This window comes from Oncorhynchus kisutch, linkage group LG10, assembly GCF_002021735.2.
Source record: "Oncorhynchus kisutch isolate 150728-3 linkage group LG10, Okis_V2, whole genome shotgun sequence".
NCBI lineage: Eukaryota > Metazoa > Chordata > Actinopteri > Salmoniformes > Salmonidae > Oncorhynchus > Oncorhynchus kisutch.
Window position 1 is genome coordinate 8,024,821 of NC_034183.2, and position 27,877 is coordinate 8,052,697.

The 27,877-nt window shown below is 42.6% G+C and overlaps 1 protein-coding gene across 5 annotated transcripts; it reads left to right on the forward strand.

The window, feature by feature from the left end:
* Positions 1-1,398: 1,398 nt before the first annotated feature.
* LOC109897695 (ubiquitin-conjugating enzyme E2 Q2-like) lies at positions 1,399-26,128 on the forward strand. Of its 5 annotated transcripts, none has more exons than XM_020492212.2 (14): positions 1,401-1,659; positions 3,918-4,022; positions 11,312-11,434; positions 11,749-11,805; positions 14,173-14,259; positions 16,386-16,442; positions 16,757-16,841; positions 17,612-17,672; positions 17,775-17,865; positions 17,991-18,049; positions 19,522-19,570; positions 19,707-19,802; positions 19,904-19,970; positions 20,074-26,128. In XM_020492212.2, the coding sequence occupies exons 1-14, from the start codon at positions 1,501-1,503 to the stop codon at positions 20,103-20,105; spliced, it is 1,128 nt and encodes a 375-aa protein (XP_020347801.1). In that variant the 5' UTR covers positions 1,401-1,500; the 3' UTR covers positions 20,106-26,128. The 5 variants fall into 5 exon arrangements, with proteins under 5 accessions (XP_020347803.1, XP_020347801.1, XP_020347799.1 ...); XM_020492210.2 differs by having other exon boundaries at positions 1,402-1,659; positions 16,386-16,457; XM_020492211.2 differs by having other exon boundaries at positions 1,404-1,659; positions 14,176-14,259; positions 16,386-16,457.
* The last annotated feature ends 1,749 nt before the right edge of the window (positions 26,129-27,877 follow it).

A 27,877-nucleotide genomic window follows, 5' to 3' on the forward strand; every position in this document is an offset into this window, starting at 1 on the left:
TAGTAGTTACAGATGCCTAACCCTATCAAGGTGTATACAAATGTATCACCATGTATTTATTTTTTTGTCGTCTTTATACTTCCAAACCCATCTCCAGTGATGCGTGTTAATGTTCGGATCGAGTGTCAGGCCTCTTAACACATCTGCCCTGTACAAAATAAGTCTTCCCCATAGATTCTTATGTGTAATGTTATGGAACTGAGTATTGATCCAGGTGCTAGCGTAGGCCTATATTTCTGATTCTATCTAGGGTCTGTCTTGCTGAATCAAATCTAGTTTTATTAGTCACATGTGCCGAATACAACAGGTATCGTATTCACACTTACAGTGACCTTACAGTGCAGTTGGAAAAAAATACGGATAGGAATAAGAGATAAAAGTAACAAGTAAGAGCAGCAGTAAAAAATAATATATACAGGGGTATGCCGGTATAGAGTCAATGTGTGGGGGTACGGGTTAGTTGAGGTAGTATGTACATGTAGGTAGAGTTAATTAAAGTGACAATGCATAGATGACAACAGAGAGTGGCAGTGGTGTGGAGGGGGGGCAATGTGAATAGTCTGGGTAGCCATTTGATTAGATGTTCACTAGTCTTATGGCTTGGGGGTAGAAGCTGTTTAGAAGCCTCTTGGACCTAGACTTGGCACTCCGGTACCGCTTGCCCTGTGGTAGCAGAGAAAACAGTCTATGAATAGGGTGGCTGGAGTCTTTGACAATTTTTAGGGCCTTCTTCTGACACCGCCTGGTATAGAGGTCCTGGATGGCAGGAAGCTTGGCCCCAGTGATGTACTAGGCAGTTTGCACTACCCTCTGTAGTGCCTAGCAATCGGAGGCCGAGCAGTTGCCATACCAGGCAGTGATGCAACCAATGCTCTTGATGGTGCAGCTGTAGAACCTTTTGAGGATCTGAAGACCCATTTTCAGTCTCCTGAAGGGGAATAGGTTTTGATGTGCCCGCTTCACGACTGTCATTGTGTGCTTGCACCATGTTCCACTACACGGCCAGGTCTCTGACCTCCCTATAAACTGTCTCATTGTTGTCGGTGATGACACTGTTGTGTCATCGGCAGTACTGTGAATAATCACAATACCGGTATGATGAAAATACTTAGCAGAGGAATTTGGTTTATCGGATAGGACTGTGAACCTGATGCTCTTTCAGGATGGTGCTGAGCTATGTCTTCGCAATATGTTTGTGTTCTGCACTGGCTCAGCATGGAGCAAAAAAAAAAAAACACATTCGACAATGTTTTTTAAATGTATTTTATTTGTTTACATAATTTGATATCTATAATCAATAGTGACCATACATAGATATCTATTTGACTTGCTATGTATTCAGAAACATAGGATTTTATGATATTCCATTTCCCACCCAGCACTGCACTCTTTTGTTGTGCTCTCACGCTACGGTGCGAGATCCAGTCCCGACTGCGCGGTCGCAATATGCCTCAACTTGTCCCCTCCCCCGCGGACTGCCTGGCTTGAGATGAGTGGAAGATGTCGGTTTCGGGTCTGAAGGCCGAATTGAAGTTTTTGGAGTCAATTTTTGACCCAAACCACGAACGTTTCAGAATTATCGATTGGAAGCCTGATGAGCTTAGTTGTCAGTTTAATGTAACCGGTGAAAAACTCCTGATTATACATTGCAACATCACGGTAAGAAATAAGCTAACGTTAGCTAGCCTGTTAGCACAGGACGAGAGGATAAACATGACGAATTTGGCATTTTCAACGCGAACACATAATTTGTGTCACAAATCAGCGAGCTAACCAGATAATTAAACTACGAATGTGTTCAGAATTCAGTTTGTTTATACTTTAATAACGGGTCATATGTTCAGCTATAGTTAGCTATGCTATTTAGCAAACAACAAACAAGCTCATATGTGGTAAACGTTTAGTTAGTTGGTTATAGACTAGCTAGCTAATGTTAGCTTGTTGGCTAATACGTATGAGGAAAAATAAAAAACCCCAACTAAAATATATTTGACCCTCAACCAACCTATAAAATGAAAGCTAGCTGTTAATTGTAGCTTATTATTTTTTATATATATATTTTTGTTGTTGCTTATACAATAAGACAAGGTAACGTGACATGTGAACACGCAATTGCTGACTAATGCGGAATAATAGTCCCCGTGTGAAAATGGTTGTTTTTAGTATGAGCTATGGGTTTAGCTAATTGATGTCGTAACAACTCGGATGAGCTTTTAACGGCCAACAAATAAAACATCAGGACGTAACGTTACAAGTCAGCGCACGTGACTTCGTGACTAGCTGGTTAGTGCGTGTTGTGTAGCTATGGATGTTTTCCCCGAATGTGATCTAGCATTTCTTTATTCTGAAGTAGCTCCAGCTATCTAGCTAATCAAATCAAATAGTATTGACCCGTGTATACATATTTGGCAGATGTTATTGCAGGTGTAGCGAAATGGTTTGTTTCTATCTCCCAACAGTGTAGCAATACCTCACAATACAAATACCAATCCAAAGAATAAAAAATAAATACATTAAGGAAATGTCAGTTAACCAGTTGTTTATGTTTTGTAGATATCGCTACACTGAACAAAAATATAAATGCAACATGTCAAGTGACGGTCCCATGTTTTCATGAGCTGAATTAAGATCCCAGGCATTTTTCATACTCACAAGAAGGTTATTTGTCTTAAATGTTATGCACAAATCTGTTTACATCTGTTTTAGTGAGCATTTATCCTTGGCCAAGATAATACATCCACCTGATAGGTGTTGCATATCAAGAAGGTGATTAAACAGCAGGATCACTACACAGGTGCACCTTATGCAGGGGGCAATAAAGGCAACCCTAAAATGTGTAGTTTTGTCACACAACACAATGCCACAGATGTCTCAAGTTCTGAGGGAGCGTGCAATTGGCATGCCGACTGCAGGACATTCCACCAGAGCAGTTGAGAAATAATTGAATGTTCATTTCTTTTCCATAAGCCGCCTCAACGTCATTTTAGAGAATTTGACAGTATGTCTAACCGACCTCACAACCACAGGACCACATGTAACCAGCCCAGGACCTCCACATCCGACTTCTTCATCTGCGGGATCGTCTGAGACCAGCTACCCTGACGGTTGATAAAACTGTAGGTTTGCACAACCGAAGAATTTCTGCACAAACTGTCAGAAACCGTGATCTGCATGCTCGTCGTCCTCACCAGGGTCTTAACCGATTTCAGTGGGCAGATGCTCACCTTCGACAGCAAAATGGCACACTGGAGAAGTGTGCTCTTTACAGATGAATCCCAGTTTCAACTGTACCGGGGAGACAGCGTTCTGTGGGCGAGCGGTTTACTGATGTCAACAATGTGAACAGAGTCTCCCATGGTAGTGGTGGTTTTATGGTATGGGCAGGTATAAGCTACGGACAACGAACACAATTGTATTTTATTGATGGCAATTTGAATGCACAGAGATACCGTGACGAGATCCTGAGGCCCATTGTCGTGCCATTCATCCACCGCCATCACCTTATTATGTTTCAGCATGATAATGCACGGTAGTATGTAACAAGGATCTTTACACAGTTCTTGGAAGCTGAAAATGTCCCATTTCTTCTATGGCATGCATACTCACCAGATGTGACCTGTCGAGCATGTTTTTTTTTAAAGGTATCAGTAACCAACAGATTCAAGTCTGTATTCCCAGTCATGTGAAATCCATAGATTAGGGCCTAATTCATTTATTTAAATTGACTGATTTCCTTATGAACTGTATCTCAATTTAAAATCTTTGAAGTTGTTGTGTTTTTTTATATTTTCGTTCAGTGTAGATAGATGGCTAGATGGTGTGTCAGTTCAGCGCTGCTCCATTACAGCTTTTCCTAGTAATGTGATCAACTGGTCACCACCTCTCCTGTTTTTTTTCTCTCAACCTCTCATTCCCAGGAGTCATACCCCTCTATACCCCCAATCTGGTTTGTTGACTCTGATGACCCAAGTCTGACAGAGGTGTTGGAGCGCCTGGAAGATGTCAGAAAGGGCACCTCTCTGGTAAGTCACTCACCTGTGTGTGTAGACTCTGGACCTCCCTCTTTACACCAACATAAAATGTGCTGCAGGGTGTAGCTACCAGCTCTCTTGGAAGGCATAGGCCCTAATAGCACGTACAAAATTTGGTTGCTAAGTTACTGTAAATAGGGTCAGTTGACACTATACAGGGCCTTCAGAAAGTATTCACACCCCTGGACTTTTTCACAGCCTGAATATAACATTTATTAAATTGAGATTTTGTGCCACTGATCTACACACACTGTCAAAGTGGAATGTTGTTTTTAGAAATTAATAAAATAAAATTAAGGGCTTAAGTATTCAACCCCTTTGTTATGGCAAGCCTAAATAAGTTCAGGAGTAAAAAATGTGCTTAAGTTGCATGGACGATGTGTGCTGCAGATTACTGAGAATTTAAGATAAAGTTCATTTTCTCACACATTTCAAACAGACATGGCTCAAGAACAAATGACAATTCCAAGTGAACTTACTTTTAAAGAGCACGACCTCGTCTTTAATATGACACCACATTCATGTCAATAGGAATAACACTCATTTTGTCTTACATTGTGTAAAGACACTATCAACAAAACAATTTACTCAACAACAACAAAAACTACCGTATTTAAAATGTAGTAAATTTGCCGAAATTACAGTCAGAATTTACCAAGTATAATATATTATACTTATTTACATGTAATTAATATTTAGAAGTATAATTATCCAAAATGTGACTATATTCAAATGATTTTAAAACCCACACAAAGTTGGCTATTTGATTGACAACGATTCTTACTTCTGTAAAAATTCGGAGACTATTTCAAAATGTAGGGAACCTCTCAATAAGATTTAGTACAGACCAGGCCTGACACTTTTTTTTTTTTTTTTTAGAAATAGCCTACTTTGACAATTCAGTGAATGCTACACATATTAGAGATGCATTCAGTCATCTCTAACTCCTCTTCCTCGCTGCCTTTTGCTGACTCTCCACATCAGTTTCCCTGACTTCCACTGACCTGGAGGAACAGAGTAACAGGGGAGAGGAGAGAAGCAATAAATAGGATACAGTTGTGGTCAGGAACATAATCTCTCCCTCTTACACGGTCTTCCTTCCTCATTCTTTTTCTCAACCATTAATGTAATAATAATAAATTGTGATCGTTACATGCCTCCCATTTCCCTCTCTCCTCCAGTTAATTCACGTTTTCTTGACTGACAGACTAACTACAGAGTTCACCAATGTTAGCTGAGTAATTACTCATCTGGGACAGTTTCCAAATTAATTGTGTTGGTAGAAACAGGACAAAACAAGCAACTTGTTAGCTGTAAATAAATATCCAACTGATCATATGAGCTCCACTGCACGGGCCTCTACTACCCTAACAGCTAAGCTGACAAATAATAGGAAACCAAGGCAATGTATAGCCTATGGATATCTTCACCTTAGCAAACATGACAAACCATAACCTACACCCAACAGATAAAAACAAATGACTCTAGCCTTCATTTCGGTGGCTAGATAGCTGGTTGTCTGTATTAGCAAGCTAGTGAAGGTTGATGCTTTGTGAGCACAACCCTAATTTACAGCAACATATAACTTTTCTTGCCTGGCAGACTAACTAGTTAGTCCCCCACACACACACAAAGGATTTTCGGTAGCTGACTATATACAGCTAAACACTGCAACTATTTCCATGACAAAGAGCAATCATTCTCGCTCGCCTGTACTAACCAAGTCATCGTGACTAGATTTGCTAACCTGAGAGCTTAGTCACCATGAGGCCAATGGTGACTTTCAAAAAGTAAGTTTTAATGGCTGTGATAGGAGAAAACTGAGGATGGATCAACAACATTGTAGTTACTCCACAATACTAACCTAAATTACAGTGAAAAGAAGGAAGTCCGTACAGAGTAAAAAATATTCCAAAACATGCATCCCGTTTGCTACAAGTTAAATAAATAAACTTTTTGTCCTGTTTACAATGTGTTGGATTTGCCCTATACAGAATACAACACATCACTGAGTACCACGCTTCGTATTTTGAAGCATGGTAGTGGCTGTATCATGTTATGGATATGCTTGTCATTGGTAAGGACTAAGGCGTTTCAGCATAAAAGAAACTGAATAGCGTTAAGCACAGGCAAAATCCTAACAGAACTTGGCTCAGTCTGCTTTCAACAGACATCGGGAGACAAATTCACCTGTCAGCAGGACAATAACCTAAAACTCGAGGCCAATTATATACTGTTGTTCGAGCCCTGAATGCTGATTGGCTGACAGCCGTGGTATATCAGACCGTATACCACGGGTAGGACAAAACATTTATTTTTACTGCTCTAATTACATTGGTAACCAGTTTATAATACTTATAAGGTACGATATGGTCAATATACCACGGCTAAGGGCTTTGACTAAGAACAGCCCTTAGCCGTGTATATTGGCCGTATAATACTACCCCTCGGGCCTTATTGCTAAAATATACTGAGTGTAGAAAACATTAGTAACACATTCTAAATATTGAGTTGCACCCCCCTTTTCCCTCAGAACAGCCTCAATTTGTCGGGGCATGGACTCTACAAGGTGTCAAGTGTTCCACAGGATGCTGGCCCCCATGTTGACGCCAATGCTTCCCACAGTTGTCAACTTGGCTGGATGTCCTTTGGATGGTGGACCATTCATGATACACACGGGAAACTGTTCAGCATGAAAAACCCAGCAGCGTTGCAGTTCTTAACACACTCAAATCGATGCATCCTGGCACCTACTACCACACCCCGTTCAAAGGCACTTCAATCTTTGGTCTTTCCCATTCACCCTCTGAATGACGCACATGCACAATCCATGTCTTAATTGTTTGAAGGATTAAACATCCTTCCTTAACCTGTTTCCTACCCTTCATCTACACGGATTAAAGTGAATTTAACAGGTGACATTCAAACCCTCTAGTCAAGAGTTGGTGCGTTAATCTAAGTAACAAAGATCCCCATAAATGGAGGTAGTGAAGAAAAAGAAAAATTATGGATGTAGTTTTGTGCCAACTAAAATAAGGGATTAAATTTTTTAAATTTTTTAAACAAATCTTTCCTGAATTTTCTTATACAGGTTCTCTTAGATATTGGACAGACACTTCAAAACTGTATTCCTTACGATGTCGTTTTTTTTCTAGTTATGTGTTTGTTATTTAATGCATTTCTATGGGCTACAGTAGTAAAGTCCAAATTCAATATCTATAAAAAAAATGTTTATAGCTAAAGCGGTACTACAATTCAACATCAAATAGCTAAATGATCCGTGGTATGACGTTCTTAAAACAAAGTCAACTTAGAATCCCACTCTTTCATCTGGATTCACCTGGTCAGTCAATATCATGGAAAGAGCAGGTGTTCCTAATGTTTTGTACACTGGAGGTGCTTATCAAGGCAAACGTTAAATGTTCCCGGGAGGCCTAGTTAGTTTTGACATAAATCGGCTTGAAAATCCATGGCAAGACTTGAAAATGTCAACTTTGCAGTATTTTTGTTTTGTGTGTTAATTCTTACATTAGCCCAGAATGTTTTTGTGTTAATACGTACAGCCGGAAATAACCTTTGGATATCAGAGTGGCGGTAAATCGCCTGAATTTCGACCAGAAATACAACTTTCTCGAATTGGATCCTTTGTTCGTACCCCCCAAGGCAATTGAACTCATCCCAGAGGCTGCTCCAAGACACCACCAGCGGAGAAGTATTCTGAGTGGACTTCTAGTCCGACACGGGAGGCGTGCACACCATCCACCGCTTCCGAGTATATTACTCGCTAATGTTCAGTCTCTGGACAATAAAGTAGACGAGCTCAGGGCGAGGATCTCCTTCCAGAGAGACATCAGGTATTGTAACATACTCTGTTTCACAGAATCATTGCTCTCTCCGGATATGCTGTTCCTGTCCGTACAGCCAGCTGGGTTCTCAGTACATCGCGCAGACAGATATAAAGAACTCTCTGTGAAGAAGAAAGGCGGAGGTGTATGTTTAATGATTAACTACTCGTGCTGTGATTGTGATATCATACAGGAACTTAAGTCCTTTTGTTCACACAATCTAGAATACCTCGACAATAGCCACAGCCGTGTATTTTTTCCCCCTCAAGCCGATACCACAATGGCCCTCAAGGAACATCACTGGACTTTGTGCAGACTGGATACCACATCCCGAGGCTACATTTATTGTAGCGGGGGACTTTAACAAAGAAAATGAGGAAAACGCTACCGAAGTTCTGTCAACACATTTGCCTGTAGTATTGGCACTTCAAAAACTCTGGACCACTCTCCTTTCCGGGATGGCTACAAGGCCCTCCCCACCCTCGCTTCGGACAATTGGATCACGACTTCGTTCTGCTCCTCCCTATAGGCAGAAACTCAAACAGGAAGTACCCATGCTAAGGTCTATTCAACACTGGTCATGCAAAACGTCAGTACAGAGACAGTGGAGTCGCAATTCAACGGCTCAGACTCAAGATTTATGTGGCAGGGACTCCAGACAATCACAGATAACAAAGGGAAAATCAGCCACGTCGTGTACACTGAGGTCTTGCTCTCGGACAAGCTAAATACCTTCACCCACTTTGAGGATAACACAGTGCCACCGACGCGGCCCGCTCTTGGACTGTGGGCTCTTGTTCTCCGTGGCCGACGTGAGTAAGACATTTAAGCTCGCTAACCCTCGCAAGGCTGCCGGCCCTACGACACCCCTAGCCACGTCGCCAGAGCGGACCAGATGGCTGGAGTGTTTACGGATATATTCAATCTCTCTTTAACCCAGTCTGCTGTCCACACTTGCTTCAAGATGTCCATCATTGTTCTTGTACCCAAGAAAGTCATTTAATTTACCTTTGCTATCGCCCAGTAGCATGCACTTCTGTCATCATGAAGTGCTTTGAGAGGCTAGTTAGGGAACATATCACCTCCACCTTACCTGACACCCTACACCTACTTTTGCATACCGCCCGAATAGATCAACTTACGATGCAATCGCCATCACACTGCCCTATCCCATCTCGACAAGAAAAATACCTATGTAAGAATGCTGTTAATTGACTACAGCTCAGCCTTCGACACCATAGTATCCTCCAAGTTCATCACTAAGCTCAGGGCCCTTGGTCTGAACCCCGCTCTGTACAACTAGGTCCTGGACTTCCTGACGGGCTGTCCCATGTGGTGAAGGTAGCAAACAACACATGGAGGAGGTGAAATCTTCAAGTTCCTCTGCGTACCCATCACTGACCTCCTGAAATAGTCCACCCACACAGACAGTGTGGTGAAGAAGGCGCAACGGCGCCTCTTCAACATCAGGCGGCTGAAGAAATTCGGCTTAGCCCCTAAGACCCTCACAAACTTGTACAGATGAACCATGGAGAGCAACCTGTCGGGCTGTATCACCGCCTGGTACGGCAACTGCACCGCCCGCAACCGCAGGGCTATCCAGAGGGTGGTACGATCGGCCCAACGCATCACGAGGCGCACACTGCCTGCCCTCCAGGACACCTACAGCACCCGATGTCACGGGAATGTCAAAAAGATAATCAAGGACATCAACCACCCAAGCCACGGGCCTGTTCACCCCGTTATCATCCAGAAGGCGAGGTCAGTACAGGTGCATCAAAGCTGGGGCCGAGAGACTGAAAAACAGCTTCTATCTCAAGGCCATCAGACTGTAAAATAGTCATCACTAGCCGGCCTCCACCCAGTACCCTGCCCTGAACTTAGTCACTGTCACTAGCTGGCTACCGCCCAGTTACTCTACCATGCACCTCAGAGGCTTCTGCCCTACATTGTGCCTTCTGGAAGTATTCAGAACCCTTTCACTTTTTCCACATTTAGTTATGTGTCCTTATTCTAAAATTGAATAAAAAAAGTTCTCATCAATCTACACACAATACCCCACAATGACAAAGCGAAAACAGGTTTTAAGAAATGTTTGCAAATGTATTAAAAAATATTTTTTAAACACCTTATAAGTATTCAGACCCTTTGCTATGAGACTCGAAATTGAGCTCAGGTCCATCCTGTTTCCATTGATCATCCTTGATGTTTATACAACTTGATTGGAAGTCCACCTGTGGTAAATTCAATTAATTGGACATGATTTGGAAAAGCACACACCTGTCTATATAATGTCCCACAGTTGACTGCATCTCAGAGCAAAAACCAAGCCATGAGGTCGAAGGAATTGTCCGTACAGCTCCAAAACAGGATGTGTCGAAGGCACAGACCTCGGGAAGGGTACCAAAACATTTCTGCAGCATTGAAGGTCCCCAAGAACACAGTGGCCTCCCATCATTCTTAAATGGAAGTTTGGAACCACCAAGACTCTTCCTAGAGCTGGCCGCCCCGCCAAACTGAGCAATCGGGGGAGAAAGGCCTTGGACAGGGAGGTAACCAAGAAACCGATGGTCACTCTGACAGAGCTCCAGAGTTCCTTCAATAAACTCAATATTAGGAAGATGTTCGTAATGTTTTGTATGTGTAAAGTTTACGTACTGTTTTACTCATTTTTATATATATATAGATATATATATAGATAGATAGATTAGTGTGTATTGTTGTGAATTGTTAGATACGACTGCACTGTTGGGGCCAGGAACATAAATAAATATGTGTATGTGACCAACCACATTTGATTTGATCAACCACCAACTTGACAGAGCTTGAGAATAAAAAAAATATATAATGTGCAAATATAATAACCTCGGTTGTCCTTGTTGACTATGGTGATTATAACGTGTATTGACTTGGGGTTGAATTCTTATCTAATCAAGATGTATACATAAAAAAATATATATAATTTTTAAAAATGCATTTTTCTCGGGCTTTGCCATTTAGAGTATTTTGTGTTTTTTTTTTAAGAAAAGAACATTATATCCCAATTTGTAACACAACACAATGTGGATAAAGTCTAGGGGTATGAAATACTTTCCAAAGGCACATTTATGTACCATTTAGCAGATGCTTTTATCCATATCGACTTAGTCATACGTGCATCATTTTTTCCCCCGTATGAGTGTCCCCCAGCGGGAATGTAAACTAATGACCCGTGGCGTTACAAGTGTCATACTCTACCGACTGAGCCACAAAGAACACTGACTAAGTTGCTCTGACTCTCATGGAAATCATAATACCTCCTTCAAAAGTGTTTGATCATTTACAGTAAAACGTTGTTGGTATTGTATTATTGTGAAAAAGGGTTCAGAGATATTGTAGCTGCTGTAGAATGATAGTTGACCTGTTATTATTTTTCTTTCGCTCTCTCTCTCCCAGCTCCTACAGCAGCTAAAGCGTCTCATCTGTGACTTGTGTCGGCTGTACAACCTGCCACAGCACCCAGATGTTGAGATGCTAGATCAGCCACTCCCTGCTGGGCCCATCAACCCAGAGCGCAAGGTAGGGCTCATTTTAGAATTCAAATATATTTCTATGGTAAGCCTGACAACCTCATATAAAAAATAATCTAGAATTGGTGGAACCCACAGTTTTGAAGCCAGACGATATTCAGTTGGTTTTGAATCACATTTTTAGATACATATTTCTGGCTACATTATTTGCATCAGATTTCAATCGAAATATAGTGATTTGTGGATGGCGACAGCAAGGCAAGCCTCGTATTCTGGGCCTGGGAAACATTCCATAAACCATTGATACAAACACACAGTTTAAAAAAAAAATATATATATAATTTTTCCCACTCTCCCGTATAGCATGGACCAGCGGATGAAGTGACATCCGAGGAGGAGGATGAAGAAGAAATGGGCGAGGTGTGTGTGTCTGTACATGTTTACCTACGTATGTACCAGGGTTGGGCAGTTTTACGGTTGCGTCATCGATCGACGGAAGCTTGAGAGCCATCGTCGATGGTGACGGCCATCGTGATGTCACAAACAGGGTTTAGCATATTGGAATTTGACTGCACCTCCGGAGTCTGGCAGCACAATAGCACAGCGCTGTTCTGCACACAGCAGGGTGATGTGTCAAATGGCCTATTTGCTGTAGCTTACATTTTCAATGCAAGCACTGCCTTCAGAAAGTATTTCATAAGCCTTGACTTATTCCACATTTTGTTGTTACATCCTGAACTCTAAATGAATATAATCAAAATATTTCTGACCCATCTACAAAATACCCTATAATGATGAAGTGAAAACATGTTTTTAGACATTTTTGAAAATTTATAGAAAATGAAATACAGAAATATCTCATTTACATTTCACACCCCCGAGTCAATACTTTGTAGGAGCACCATTGGCAGCGATTACAGCTGTGAGTCTTTCTGGGTAAATTCTCTAAGAGCTTGGCACACATGGATTGTACAATATTTGTATATTATTCTTTTAAAAAATTCTTCACGTTCTATCAAGTTGGTGGTTGATCATTTCTAAACAGCCATATTCAAGTCTTGTCATAGATTTTCAAGCCAATTTAAGTCAAAACTGTAACTAGGCCACTCAGGAACAATCAATGACGTCTTGGTAGGTAACTCCAGTGTGTATTTGTCTTACTGTACATTATGAAGCCGATTGTCCTTCTAAAAAGGTGTTTTTTGTCTCCCAGTATCTGTTGGAAAGCAGACTGAACCACATTTTTACTCACGTTTTTTTGCATGTGTTTAGCTCTATTTTTATTTTTTATCCCCAAAAACTCCAGTCTTTGCCAAAAACAAGCATACCCATAACATGATGCAGCTTCCACCATGCTTGAAATTTTTGAAGAGCTGTACTCAGTGATGTGTTGTGTTGGATTTGCCACAAACATAACACATTGTATTCAGGTCAAAAAGTACATTTCTTTGCCAAATGTTTTGCAGTTTTACTTTAGAACATTGCAAACATGTTTGACTATTTTTCTGTACAGGCAACAACAACAAAATTGCTCTGTGATTTAGGTTAGTATTGTGGAGTAACTACAATGTTGTTGATCCATCTTGAGTTTTCTCCTATCACAGCCATTCAATTCTGTTTTAAAATCACCATTGGCTTCATGGTGAAATCCCTGAGCTGTTTCCTTCCTCTCCGGCAACTGAGTTAAGAAGGACGTCTATATCTGTGTTCTAGTGGACTGGGTGTATTGATACACCAGCCAAAGTATAATTAATAACTTCACCATGCTCAAATGGATATTCAATGTCTTCTTTTTAAAATGTTTTACTTATGTGAAGAGATGAGGTAGTCATTCAGAAATCATGTTAACCACTATTGTTCACAGAGTGAGTCATGCAATTTATGTGACTTGTTAAGCAATAATTTTTTTTACTCCTGAACTTATTTAGGCTTGTCATAACAAAGGGGTTGAATACTTATTGACTCAGCTTTTTATTTGTATTTCTTTTGTAAAAATGCTGAAAAACATAAATCCACTTTTGACGTTATGGGGCTGTGTGTGTGTGTGTGTGTGTGTGTGTGTAGGCCAGTGACACAATCTCAATGTAATCAATTTTATATTCTGTCTGTAATACAACAAAATGTGGAAGAAGTCAAGGGGTGTGAATATTTTCTGAATACAATTAGGTGGTTAGACTGTTGTCTTGCTATTAATAATGTAGCTTGACACATGACTTGCGCTCCCGAGTGGCGCAGCGGTCTAAAGCCACTGCTATCTCAGTGCTAGTGGCGTCACTGTAGTCCCTAGTTCGCGGTGCACAATTGGCTCAGCATGGTCCGGGTTTGTCTGGGGTAGGCCGTCATTGTAAATCAGATTATTTATTTTTCTTAACTGACTTGCCTTTAAATGAAAGTTAAATAAATGCCAATTAAAAAATAATAATAATTTGACATGGATATAATTGTTTTTTAATAAGTGATTTAAGTATTTTTATGGACAAAAGATAAAAGGCCCTACCAATTCGTAAATCATTCTGTCGCCTAGACTAGCCGAAATAACAAGGTCTAACACTGTTTAGGCCTAGCAATGTGTCCTTGTATATTGCCTTCTTCCCGCCAATTGACCCCTATCGTCTATTCCTGCCATGTTTGGATTGGACGATCTGTCATTTTAAGACCGCCCAACCCTACTATGTGTAATGATATGGAGACCGATAATGTCCACATTCATCATAAACTTCTTGTGCTTGTATATACATTCTCTTGTGTTTCTATACAATATGCAATAAAACTGTAGATTATGATCAGCAGGACATTGAAGACTTGGACCACTATGAGATGAAGGAAGAGGAGCCAGTGGACGGGAAGAAGTCAGAGGATGACGGAATAGAGAAGGTAATTACCCTGCATGCATCTGTCTGTCTACAAAACATTAAGAACACTTGCTCTTTCCATGACAGACTTATTGACGTCACTTGTTCAATCCACTTAAGTGTAGTTGTAGAGGCGGAGACAGGTGAAAGAATGATTTTTATTCCTTGAGACATGGATTGTGTATGTGTGCCATTGAGTGCTTGAGGTGTCACTACAGACCCGGGTTTTTATCCCGGGCTGTGTTGCAGCTGGCCGCAACCGGGAGACCCATGAGGCGCTGTACAATTGGCCCAGTGTTGTCCAGGTTAGGTGAGGGTTTGGCCACCCGAGATGTCCTTGTACCATTGTGCCCCAGCTACTCCTGTGGCGGGCCTGGAGCATGCACGCTGACACGGTCACCAGGTGTGCTGTGTTTCCTCCTGACACTTTGGTGCGGCTGGCTTCCGGGTGAGCATTGTGTCAAGAAGCAGCACGGCTCGGCTGGTTGTGTTGTGTTTCGGAGGACGCACGGCTCTTGACCTTCGCCTCTCCCGAGTCCGTACAGGAGTAGCAGCGATGGGACAAGACTGTAACTACCAATTGGATACCACAAAATTGGGGAGAAGGGGGGGGGGGGGATGCCAACAAAAAAAATCTGTGTATCAAGAATAATCCAACCACCCAAAGGACATTCAACCAACTTGACCATACTGTGGGAAGCATTGGACTCAACATGGGCCACCAGCCCTGTGGAACGCTTGTCTTTTTACCGTCTTCCCTGGTTGCGTCTGTTCAGCTATTACGTTCCACTCCTTGTACTCCGTGTCGTTTACCAAAGAGGCCAATAGCGTCTGGTTCCAGCAGATGCCCTTTTCAGGAAATGGACGCTGCGAGACCTACGAGCTCAGACAAGACGCAATGGTGCAAGAGGACTAGCTAGTGTTAGCAGAACTGAGTGATTTACCTTTTAGCTATATTGTAGAATTAATGGAAACGAACACAAACGGCTTTGGCATTATGAATACTCTGTTTCTCTGTAAATAATTATAATATTGAGAGTTAAAAAAAAAAAAAAAAGGGGAAAAATCCCTAACCAGGAAATGTAAAAAAAGAGAAAACAGAATTCAGGAAATACAAAATCTAATTTTATGGAATCCCCCCTGATAGTTTATTAACCATTATTTTACCAGGTATATTTACAGGACACATCTCTTGTACACCAATGACCTGGTGAAGTGTTGCAGGGTTAGAGGAGAAGAATGTGCTTATTTGAAAGCTATACAAAAATAGCAGCACGCAACCTTTTCAGTTTTTAAAAAGTTGCTGATTTTGTCCTGTCGAAACCAGTCTGTCAAAAGTTGCTGATTTTGTCCTGTCGAAACCAGTCTGTCAAAAGTTGCTAGCTAATGTCTTTAAATTCGCTAACTAAATTCGCTAACTAAATACATAATGCAATTGTGACCCTTCGCTAAGCCCCGCCACCCTTGGTTACTGTTGCCTTTTCCTGGGAAGTCCCTATTTTCCCATTCAACCACTGCCGAAGACCCCTCACAATGATCTCAAACTGTTTTAAATACTCAATGAAAATGAACACAGACTACCCAGGAAACTCTTGGGTGTGTTGTGGTGGACTTGTCATTACAATTGCTTCAGTGGAAACCTGTCAAAATGTTATTTCCAACCACCAATGACCAACTCAGCCATAAATCCCAGCTGCATATTGAATGTTGAGATTGAGGTAAAGGCCAAGTCTCTTTGGAAAATGACATGGAGTGGCGTGTTAGACTGTTAGGCGTGTTAGACTGTTAGGCGTGTTAGACTGTTAGGCGTGTTAGACTGTTAGGCGTGTTAGTCTGTTAGGCATGTTAGACTGTTAGGCGTGTTAGACTGTTAGGCGTGTTAGGCGTGTTAGACTGTTAGGCGTGTTAGTCTTCCCTACACATGTTATTTTTTTATGCCTCTTACATTTTTTTTACACAATACCTTTTTTTATACTGCAATTCGCTAATGTAATTCATAGGAGAAATTTGCAAGTAACCATTTCATTAGACATATATATACAAATAAATTATTTTTTTCATCTAACTTTTTATTATTAAATTAAGCACTTCCTACTGCATTTCTTTTTTGGTACGAAATATGCTATATAAATACAATTTGATTTGAAGGAGAACCTGGCCATCCTTGAGAAGATCCGTAAGAACCAGAGGCAGGACCACTTGAACGTAAGTGCTCATTCGGTAAGGTTTCTTTCTAATTTTTCAGGGGGGGACGGGAACATTTCTACAGTTATATAGTGTCTCTGTTTTTGTTTCTTAACCTAGTCCTTGGGGACCACCAGCAAAATGTAATCCATTCCAAAAACTAGCTCGCCTGATTCAACAAGTTCACTAATCATAAAGCCCATGATTGGCTAAATCAGGTGTGTTGAGTGTTTTGGAATAGATTAAAAGTAGGTGTGGTCCCGGAGGACTGGATTGAGAAATGGTCCTCTGTTAGCCTGGTTCTGATCCCAGTGGTGTTGTGATGCCTGTTTCAGGGTGCCGTCTCTGGTTCCGTTCAGGCCTCCGATCGTCTCATGAAGGAACTCAGGGAGATCTACAGATCACAGAGTTACAAGACCGGTGAGTCCTGGCCTGGTTCAGTTTAGGACCGGGCGATATATCGAATTAATTCGTTTTTTTTTGTGTGATTTTTTAATATTTTTTTTAACCTCACGCCAACTAAGTTGAGAGATCATATCTTCCTCTCTGACAAGCGGTTTCAACTCACTATTTACATTTGAGGTTTGGTCCAAAATAATTGGTGTTATGGACACAAACACATTGAGACATTATTTTACTGTAATAGAGGAGTTAATTTCTCTATCAATACCCTTTTTATGTCTCAACTAGTTAAATTGCATGCAGATCAGACACTACTAAGATACTCCATTCCTTTAGTGTCTACCCCTCCCCAGTTGGCCCTCCCCCTTTAGTGTCTACCCCTCCCCAGTTGGCCCTCCCCCTTTAGTGTCTGGGCCTCCCCCTTTAGTGTCTGGGCCTCCCCAGTTGGCCCTCACCTTTTTTTAGTCATTCAGTTTTTGTAATGATTTAGTTTGTTGTGTAGTAAAGATTTCAGCTTTTATTTTCATTGTTTTTGTATTAGTTTTCTCCTGTGAAGCACCACATTGTGGTGTATAAAAATTGCTGGATTTTGTCTACCCTTCCCCATTGGTTCAAACTGTTCAGTGTCTACTCCTCCCCATTGGTTCAAACTGTTCAGTGTCTACTCCTCCCCATTGGTTCAAACTGTTCAGTGTCTACTCCTCCCCATTGGTTCAAAATCCCCATCAAAATCCGCCTGTTTTTTTACAGTGATGTTCACCTGTATATATCTTGTTATTTATTTCCAGGTATTTATTCAGTGGAGCTAGTCAATGACAGCCTTTATGAATGGCACGTCAAAATAAGAACGTAAGTATTCAGATCCGGGTATTATTTCATAGAGATGTGTAGTTTCCTAGCTGTCCAAGTCTGGATTATATTGTCTAATCATTCGGTCATTTATTTTAACAGGGTAGATCCAGATAGTCCGTTACATAGTGACTTGCAAGTTATGAAGGAGAAGGAAGGGGTGGACTACATTCTGCTCAGTTTCTCATATAAAGTAAGTTTCATTTGTTGATCGATTAAAAAAAAAATATATATATTATTTTATACGTTAATTTGTCTTTTATTTGGCGTGAAAGAGGTTTTGAGCTAAAAATATTTCTTCTTGTTTGACTCTTGCAGGATAACTTTCCTTTTGACCCACCGTTCGTACGGGTCGTCTCTCCTGTGCTGTCTGGCGGGTGAGTGCTGCTCAGTGACGTCCTTGGAGGGATCGGTTCATTGTGTCCTTGGAGGGATCTGTTCATTGTGTCCTTGGGGGGATCGGTTCATTGTGTCCTTGGAGGGATCGGTTCATTGTGTCTTTGGAGGGATCGGTTCATTGTGTCCTTGGAGGGATCGGTTCATTGTGTCCTTGGAGGGATCGGTTCATTGTGTCCTTGGAGGGATCGGTTCGTTGTGTCCTTGGAGGGATCGGTTCGTTGTGTCCTTGGAGGGATCGGTTCGTTGTGTCCTTGGAGGGATCGGTTCGTTGTGTCCTTGGAGGGATCGGTTCGTTGTGTCCTTGGGGGGATCGGTTCATTGTGTCCTTGGAGGGATCGGTTCATTGTGTCTTTGGAGGGATCGGTTCATTGTGTCCTTGGAGGGATCGGTTCATTGTGTCCTTGGAGGGATCGGTTCATTGTGTCCTTGGAGGGATCGGTTCGTTGTGTCCTTGGAGGGATCGGTTCGTTGTGTCCTTGGAGGGATCGGTTCGTTGTGTCCTTGGAGGGATCGGTTCGTTGTGTCCTTGGAGGGATCGGTTCGTTGTGTCCTTGGAGGGATCGGTTCGTTGTGTCCTTGGAGGGATCGGTTCGTTGTGTCCTTGGAGGGATCGGTTCATTGTGTCCTTGGAGGGATCGGTTCATTGTGTCCTTGGAGGGATCGGTTCATTGTGTCCTTGGAGGGATCGGTTCGTTGTGTCCTTGGAGGGATCGGTTCGTTGTGTCCTTGGAGGGATCGGTTCGTTGTGTCCTTGGAGGGATCGGTTCGTTGTGTCCTTTGTGGGATCGTTTCGTTGTGTCCTTTGTGGGATCGTTTCGTTGTGTCCTTTGTGGGATCGTTTCGTTGTGTCCTTGGAGGGATCGGTTCGTTGTGTCCTTGGAGGGATCGGTTCGTTGTGTCCTTGGAGGGATCGGTTCGTTGTGTCCTTGGAGGGATCGGTTCGTTGTGTCCTTGGAGGGATCGGTTCGTTGTGTCCTTGGAGGGATCGGTTCATTGTGTCCTTGGAGGGATCGGTTCATTGTGTCCTTGGAGGGATCGGTTCATTTATGCTCTTGGCGGGATCGGTTAATTTATGTTCTTGGCGGGACCGATTCATTGTCATTATCCATCACAAATGCAAATCATTCTGAACTACTGTTTTAACCAATGAGAATAGTTTGATGATAAAAGGAACATGACCTTTTTTTTAAACAACTTTTTAAAAAAGTTTTTTTTTTTTTAAACCTTTTTATTTAACTAGGCAAGTCAGTTAAGAACAAATTATTATACCTACTGTGATATGTAGTTGTCGTACTTAGCTACTTTATGTTGAATACACTGGTATGTTGAGTGTCTGCTAAATGACAAGGATGAGGTGGGCCTAATCGTTGTCTGGTTACGTGGACCGGTCCTGGTACTTCTCCATCTTGAACTGGTACTGAGCTAATTCCCTCTCTTCATTCTGTTTCAGTTACGTTCTTGGTGGAGGGGCCTTGTGTATGGAACTTCTCACAAAACAGGTCTGGATCATATTTAACCATTCACACTATGGCTCTTTCTCTTAGCTCAATTGTCTTCTCTCCTTTGTTGCTCTCTTCTGACAGAAGTGACCAGGTGAAAGTCGGCCTAATGATGCATTTCTTTACGTTGTTTCAGGGCTGGAGCAGTGCCTATTCCATAGAGTCTGTGATCATGCAGATCAATGCCACTTTAGTCAAAGGAAAAGCCAGAGTGCAGTTTGGAGCCAATAAGGTAGGCTAATGCATTCAACATCCTGCTAATTGGTACCAGAGTTATGAGGTTGTTGAAGATGAGTCTGATCTGCTTTAATTAATTAATTAATTTCCTTTCAGAACCAGTACAACCTTGCCAGAGCACAACAGTCATACAAATCCCTGGTCCAGATTCACGAAAAGAATGGTAAGTCTCAACTATCAATCCATAGGAGGTTGAATGATGTATAATATTGATAATATATACACCAGTGGGTACTATGGCAACCTCCTGTGTTATTTTTGTTCAGGCTGGTACACACCTCCTAAAGAAGACGGCTAAAGAAGGCACTCCTCATACTCACTGGGAAAAGAATAATGTCTTTGGGTCAAAAACGTTCTTTTGTTTCGGTTTTTTTTTTGTGGGGGGGGGGCGGACTATTTTCTCCCTTCTGACTTATCAGGAGTAAGTAAATAATTTTTCTCCTGGGAACCAACTGACAAAATTCTTCCATCTCGCCTGTCGTCGTCGTCGGCTCAGTTGACCAGTATCTCTGCCTGGTCCAACAATAGGCTATCCTCCCCCGTCCCTGTCGCTAGCCCCCCCCCGTCCCCGTCGCTAGCCCCCCCCCCGTTGTCACGCCACTTCCTCTGAGGGCCGTGTTTGTGGAGACTGAGGGCATCGTGCACATCTTTTTTTTTTTCTTTACACAGAAAGGTTCTTGTTTTCCCTTCTCTTAAAAATGTGGAGAATGTTTTTTTCTATTTTTTTCTTCTGTACATACGCTGGTGTGACAACGTGGGCTTGACATAAAATCACCATCTGTTTCTCCTGGGAGAGAGAGAGAGAGAGCGAGAGAACACTGATGTTCTGACAAGACGAGAGCTAGTTGGTTTGTTCGTAGCCATGTCCTTCTCTGTTTTTAGTGTGACTCTGTCAGCTCTTACCTTACAGCCACGGCATGGTCAGTGGGATTTAACTGAAAGCTCTCTGGTGACCGTTTGAATTTAAAGTGAAGAAGAAGATGATGATGATGATGTTTCAGTGATGTCATCTTTCGTGACACTGCTCCTTATTCCTCCTCACTTTGTGTAATATTTACTGGTACAAATTTGCAGGCATTGTTAAAATATTATACGCTTAAAATTGTAATTGTACTTGCTGGCTTGTTTAATGTCCCATGAGCCAGATTGGTGACAAAATGGTGTGTGACTAGGATGCAGGAGGGACTTTAAACTGAGTCTGAGGTTCTGTCCTAAATTACGTCCTATTCCCTACACACTACACTACTTTTGACCAGGGCCCTATGGGAATACAAACAGAATGTTGACCAAGCTCTTAGAAATAAAGCAAAGCATCTCTGCTATGGGTTTCAGATAAATGGTTGGGCAAAAGCAGTAAACTATGTAACCCAGGGCTGCCCAACCCACTTCCTGGAGATCTACTGTCCTGTAGGTTTTCAGCCCAACCCACTTCCTGGAGATCTACTGTCCTGTAGGTTTTCAGCCCAACCCACTTCCTGGAGATCTACTGTCCTGTAGGTTTTCAGCCCAACCCACTTCCTGGAGATCTACTGTCCTGTAGGTTTTCAGTCCAACCCTAATTTAGCAGTTCTGATTCAGCTAGTTAAGGTCTTGTTGAACAGGTGTGTTTTAAATTAGGGTTGGACTGAAAGCCCACAGGACTGTAGATCTCCTAGAAGAGGGTTGGACTGAAAACCCACAGGACTGTAGATCTCCTGGAAGAGGGTTGGGCAGTCCTGATATAGGGAATCACTCAATACCATCTTCTTGCTGTCCTGTAGCATGCAGCTATTGATCTCTAGTCACCACACCCAGTCTGAATATTATTAATGTACTATAGTTGAACTGGGCTCCACATGTCATTTTGTAAATCCATGTACCTTTCTTAAATATAACATTAGGGGGGGGGGGCAAAACAGGTGTGCTTACTAGCCACAGACTGATGTCTCAGAATGCAGGAGGATGTCTCTGGTGTGAGGCCAGAAGGTTTTGTGTCTGTCCCAAACGGGACCCTATTCCCTACATAGTGCACTACTTTTTGACAAGAGCTCTATTGGTCCCTGGTCTAAAATATTGCAGTATCTTGGGAATGGGGTGCCATTTTGGATCTAGATGTTGTGTCTGACATAGCACTGTATTCTCTTCATAGTGCACTATATAGGGAATGGGGTGCCATTTTGGATCTGGGTGTTGTATAAGCATTATGACCCTCTTGTTTTATTCGTAAGGAATGCAAACTAGGATAGTTTTGTTCCTCCCAACCGACACTGAGGTTAATATACCTTCTCGTTCTCTTTCACAACGCACTGTTCTTCGACTTGCACCGTTAAAGGTATAGCCATCTGAAGTTAGCATTAGCAGAGCTAACGCAACCCCGTAGAGAGTGGTTAGCGCCATGCTAACATTAAGAGGCCTTTATGAGTAGATAACAATCCAGTGTTTTTATTTGGTGGTTGGTGGGTCTGCTCATGACATGGCGACCACTTGTTGTACTTGCATTTAAAGACACCGGTGGTGGTTCCAGATCTGTGTTGTGCGTTCTTTCCAAAATGCCACAGGACTTGGCAAGACCTCACAAAACATACCTGGGACCAACTGGGCTAGAGCGTAGTATACGAGGCTTCCTTGGCACAACACACATGAGACGTAGAGGGATGAAAGATGCTGTGGCTATGTACCGTTCACTCATATCCATTCCTGCACCAAACTTGTAAAGTAAAGCTCTGATTTTAAATTTTTGACCTCTTCCCTCAGACAAACACCCTCCTTCAGTTAGTAGTCAGTTTACTATAGTCAGCTTTCATTGGAGGTTGAAGCATTTGTGAGACTTACACAATTGTATGTTTTCAATCGATCATGTTATTATTACAGGACAGTGTTTTCATTGGGCTATAGCAAGGCAGCCCAACCCTCTGCCCGGAGATCTACTGTCCTGTAGGTTTTCAGTCCAACCCTCTGCCTGGAGATCTACTGTCCTGTGGGTTTTCAGTCCAACCCTCTGCCTGGAGATCTACTGTCCTGTGGGTTTTCAGTCCAACCCTCTGCCTGGACATCTACTGTCCTGTGGGTTTTCAGTCCAACCCTCTGCCTGGACATCTACTGTCCTGTGGGTTTTCAGTCCAACCCTCTGCCTGGACATCTACTGTCCTGTGGGTTTTCAGTCCAACCCGCTGCCTGGATATCTACTGTCCTGTGGGTTTCTCCAGGAAGAGGGTTGGGCTGAACCTACAGGACTGTAGATTTCCAGGAAGAGGGTTGGACTGAACCTACAGGACGGTAGATCTCCAGGAAGAGGGTTGGACTGAACCTACAGTCCAACCCTCTGCCTGGACATCTACTGTCCTGTGGGTTTTCAGTCTAACCCGCTGCCTGGATATCTACTGTCCTGTGGGTTTCTCCAGGAAGAGGGTTGGGCTGAACCTACAGGACTGTAGATCTCCAGGAAGAGCGTTGGACTGAACCTAAAGGACGGTAGATCTCCAGGAAGAGGGTTGGACTGAACCTACAGTCCAACCCTCTGCCTGGACATCTACTGTCCTGTGGGTTTTCAGTCCAACCCTCTGCCTGGACATCTACTGTCCTGTGGGTTTCTCCAGGAAGAGGGTTGGGCTGAACCTACAGGACTGTAGATCTCCAGGAAGAGGGTTGGACTGAACCTACAGGACGGTAGATCTCCAGGAAGAGGGTTGGACTGAACCTACAAGGACGGTAGATCTCCAGGAAGAGGGTTGGACTGAACCTACAGGACGGTAGATCTCCAGGAAGAGGGTAATCGATTCTAAATTCTATAGCTTCCTAAGTTGAAACACAGTTCACTATTTGGAGGGGGATCTTCCTTGTCCTGGTAAAGTAATAACATCTTATGCATGTCCCAGATGACACCCCTATTTCCTTTATATAGTGAACTACTTTTTTTTAGTAGGGCTTAGGTCAAACAAAAGTAGTTCACTATGTGAGGAATAAGCTGCCGTTTGAGAGGTAGAATACAAGGCTTGGCTGAACATATAAACAGTGTATGGGGAGGTTCTGTGTTTTTCACCTTGTATACCAAGAATGTTGGGCTAAATATCTATTTTTTGTTTGTTTTTTTTGTTTCGTTTTGTGTACTAATAAGAAGGATTACTGTATTATACTGTGTAAGTATAAATTGCTCTTATGAACTGATGTGGAAGTTTTGGAATGACGTTACTTCCCCCTTGTTTTTTTTTGTTTCGCGTTTCTCATGTAACACATCTGCAGTGCAACTATAATATGTCTCCCAAATGGCACCCTATGGAGTGCACTACTTTTGACCAGGGCCAATAGGGAATAGGACACTTATTTTGAACAGGGCCAATAGGGAATAGGGCGCACTTCGTTTGACCAGGGCCAATGGGGAATAGGGCGCACTTCTTTTTTTTCCCAGGGCCAATAGGGAATAGGGCGCACTTATTTTTACCAGGCCCAATAGGATATAGGGTGCACTGCTTTTGACCAGGGCCAATTGGGAATAGGGCGCACTACTTTTGACCAGGGCCAATGGGGAATAGGGCGCACTTCGTTTGACCAGGGCCAATGGGGAAATAGGGTGCCATTTGAGATGCACTCTTGTGTTTTGTCCTATGGGGTGTCTCACCCTTTCTGCAAAAGCAGTTTTGAACTGAATGAAACTCGGGTAAACAAACTGTTTACCTTTTTGGAGGGGATATTCTGTGGCCCAAATAGCAACCTATTCCCTATATTTTTGATCAGAGCCCCATATAGGGAATAGGGCCCTGGTCAAAAGTAGTGCACTATATAGGGAATAGCGTCTGGGGACACCCAGGGCCCTTTCTGCATGTCCACCCCCATGCTTTGACTGGTGTAAAAAACATAATGGGCATCTGCTGTATGTTTGTCTTTTAGCCTCTTAACTAATACATATATGCAGGCTAGGCTACTATGGTTTTTTTTTTGATAGTGCAAGAGGTCTTTTAAGTATCTCATATGTAATGTTAAATATATATTTGCACAAAATGGCAAGGATGTGCCTCAGTGGTCAATATATACCTAAAATAACAAATCAAGTCCTTCAAGAACCTCACCTTTACTGAATCAGGGGGAAACATTTTTATTTCAATATCAACTCTTCTATTCCTTATTGATGGCGGTCTGAATGATGTTTCCAGTCTGAATCACACAGGCTGTGTCTCCCTTCTCCACCTTCATCCCAAAGTGTACGACTTGCATACTTCATGTCATGGATTTACATTGCTGGAGGGAGTTTCAACCATTTGTTAACTCTACGACCGTTGAGCATGCGGGTGCCCATTTTCTGGAGAAATTTGGAAAATGGCGATGTTAGCCACAGGTTGTTGTATTTCTAGGGGTCGACAGGTAGGGGGGTGGGGGGGGGTGTTTTTAATTCTGTACTACATCTACTTAACTCCAGATGACCGAGGTTCTGTCTTAAATGGCACAATTTTATTCCCTACATAGTGCACTACTGTTGACCATGGCTCTGGTCTAAAGTAGTGCACTACGTAGGGAATAGGGTGCCATTTTAGATAAGCCAAAGGGTTGTCCCGTTAACTTCTGCACAGAATTGATTGTTAGTATACGATTATAACTTCACTTCACATGCTGAATCCATTTAAAGTAACTTAGGGTCAACTCGGTAGAACATTTTAGCACGTCTTTAGCACCCAGATCCTGTCCAGATTACCCCCCCCCCCCCAGCCCCCTTTCCTACCCCCAGACACGGACTTGTGGAGAACTGAGGCTGTATGTATTGTGTCTTTAGCAGGAGTGGCAGATCTAGGATCATTCCTCTTCATAGATAATTATGACTATGGACAGGAGGGACCTGATCCTAGATCAGCTCTACTACTCTTAACGTTGGATACTCTTTACCCTGATTACAATTTGATAGAGGTTAAGCAATATGATAGGATAGGTGGATATGTTGCCGTATTGCTTACACGTGCCCAATCCTTTCCGATTTAGGGGGGTTGGTAGAGGGGGGGGAGGGGAGTCTGTTTCTGGACAGGGCCCAAATCTCTGGTCAGGGTTTAGGAGCTCAATCACTTTGGGGTAGTCAGTCAGTTCATTCTGTGATTAATAGGTCTCCATGCTTCTCTGTGACTGGACCAGTGTTTTTCATTAAAAAAAAGTTCATTTATCTTCTCTTATCTAGACTAATTGTGAATTCATTTTCTGCTCGTCAGCAAATGGTGGACAGATTGTCAAGTTTTGCACCGTTGGGCATGCTTTTGGTTTGTGTTCATATTTTTTTAATTTTTTTTCCATTTCAAAACGAATTTTGACCATGTACAGTAATTTATAAACTTGCATCAAGTTTATGAATAAAGAATTTTAAGATTATTTGTTGGTGATTTGTTTTCTTGTTTTTTTGTTACTTTCATTTCTTTTGTTGGGGTGGAGTGGGAGACAACTATGTCACGTCAATAAACTAGTTTTAGTATTGGCTGTGCATGTTTAGTCGTTTGTTTCGTGAAGGGTTGGCTACCAATGCAAAAAAAAAAAAAAAAACTTTACTGAAATACGTTACGGTGTCACTTCACGAGGATAAGCAGCGAATGGCTTCCTGTCAGGTTGGGGTTTGTAGTCAATTACTTACTTCCAAAAAATATATTGCTTGTAGTATTCCTTCACAGCCACGGGGGGGGGGGGGGGGGGGGCTGATTTAAAGTTGCACTTGTGCTCAAATCACATAAAGTAGCAGCTGACCATATTACAGATTATACTTTGTAAATTAAGGCTATAGATTATTAGATTAACTCGTAGATGCCATTGGGAAACACTGGCATCTATCCCAAATCTTCTTTAGCTCCTTAAACATGTACAGTACACCCTTTTTTGTTCCCCAGGATTGGGTAAACACTGATATAGACTAACATCCAGCCACCCTAATGAGCTTTGGGGAAGAGAGATGACGAGTCTGCATCTGTTAAGGAAAAGAAATGGTCAAAAAAGAACAAGGGATGGATTGCTAGTTGTCAGTTCATCGGTTCTGAGTGTTTATAGTTGTCAGATCCATGGGAGTCTGATATCAAGCCAACTCATTGTCATGACAAGAGCACAAACACATCTGGGACCAGGCTATAGGAGACAACAGATCTGGGACCAGCTTATAGGAGACAACAGATCTGGGACCAGGCTATAGGAGACAACAGATCTGGGACCAGGCTACAGGATACAACAGGTCTGGGACCAGCTTATAGGAGACAACAGATCTGGGACCAGGCTATAGGAGACAACAGATCTGGGACCAGGCTACAGGAGACAACAGATCTGGGACCAGGCTATAGGAGACAACAGATCTGGGACCAGGCTACAGGAGACAACAGGTCTGGGACCAGCTTATAGGAGACAACAGATCTGGGACCAGGCTATAGGAGACAACAGATCTGGGACCAGGCTACAGGAGACAACAGGTCTGGGACCAGCTTATAGGAGACAACAGATCTGGGACCAGGCTATAGGAGACAACAGATCTGGGACCAGGCTACAGGAGACAACAGGTCTGGGACCAGCTTATAGGAGACAACAGATCTGGGATCAGGCTACAGGAGACAACAGGTCTGGGACCAGCTTATAGGAGACAACAGATCTGGGACCAGGCTATAGGAGACAACAGATCTGGGACCAGGCTATAGGAGACAACAGATCTGGGACCAGGCTACAGGAGACAACAGGTCTGGGACCAGCTTATAGGAGACAACAGATCTGGGACCAGGCTATAGGAGACAACAGATCTGGGACCAGGCTACAGGAGACAACGGGTCTGGGACCAGCTTATAGGAGGAAACAACAGATCTGGGACCAGCTTATAGGAGACAACAGATCTGGGACCAGGCTATAGGAGACAACAGGTCTGGGACCAGGCTATAGGAGACAACAGGTCTGGGACCAGCTTATAGGAGACAACAGATCTGGGACCAGGCTATAGGAGACAACAAGTCTGGGACCAGCTTATAGGAGACAACAGATCTGGGACCAGGCTATAGGAGACAACAGATCTGGGACCAGGCTACAGGAGACAATGGGTCTGGGACCAGCTTATAGGAGGAAACAACAGATCTGGGACCAGCTTATAGGAGACGAGATCTG

Excerpts from the sequence above, each read along its gene's own strand:
- LOC109897695 (XM_020492210.2), top strand. The coding sequence starts at position 1,501 with ATGTCGGTTTCGGGTCTGAAGGCCGAATTGAAGTTTTTGGAGTCAATT. Across the intron at positions 14,260-16,385 it reads AGGATGACGGAATAGAGAAG|GAGAACCTGGCCATCCTTGA; the intron begins GTAATTACCCTG and ends TTTGATTTGAAG. Across the intron at positions 17,673-17,774 it reads TGGCACGTCAAAATAAGAAC|GGTAGATCCAGATAGTCCGT; the intron begins GTAAGTATTCAG and ends TTATTTTAACAG.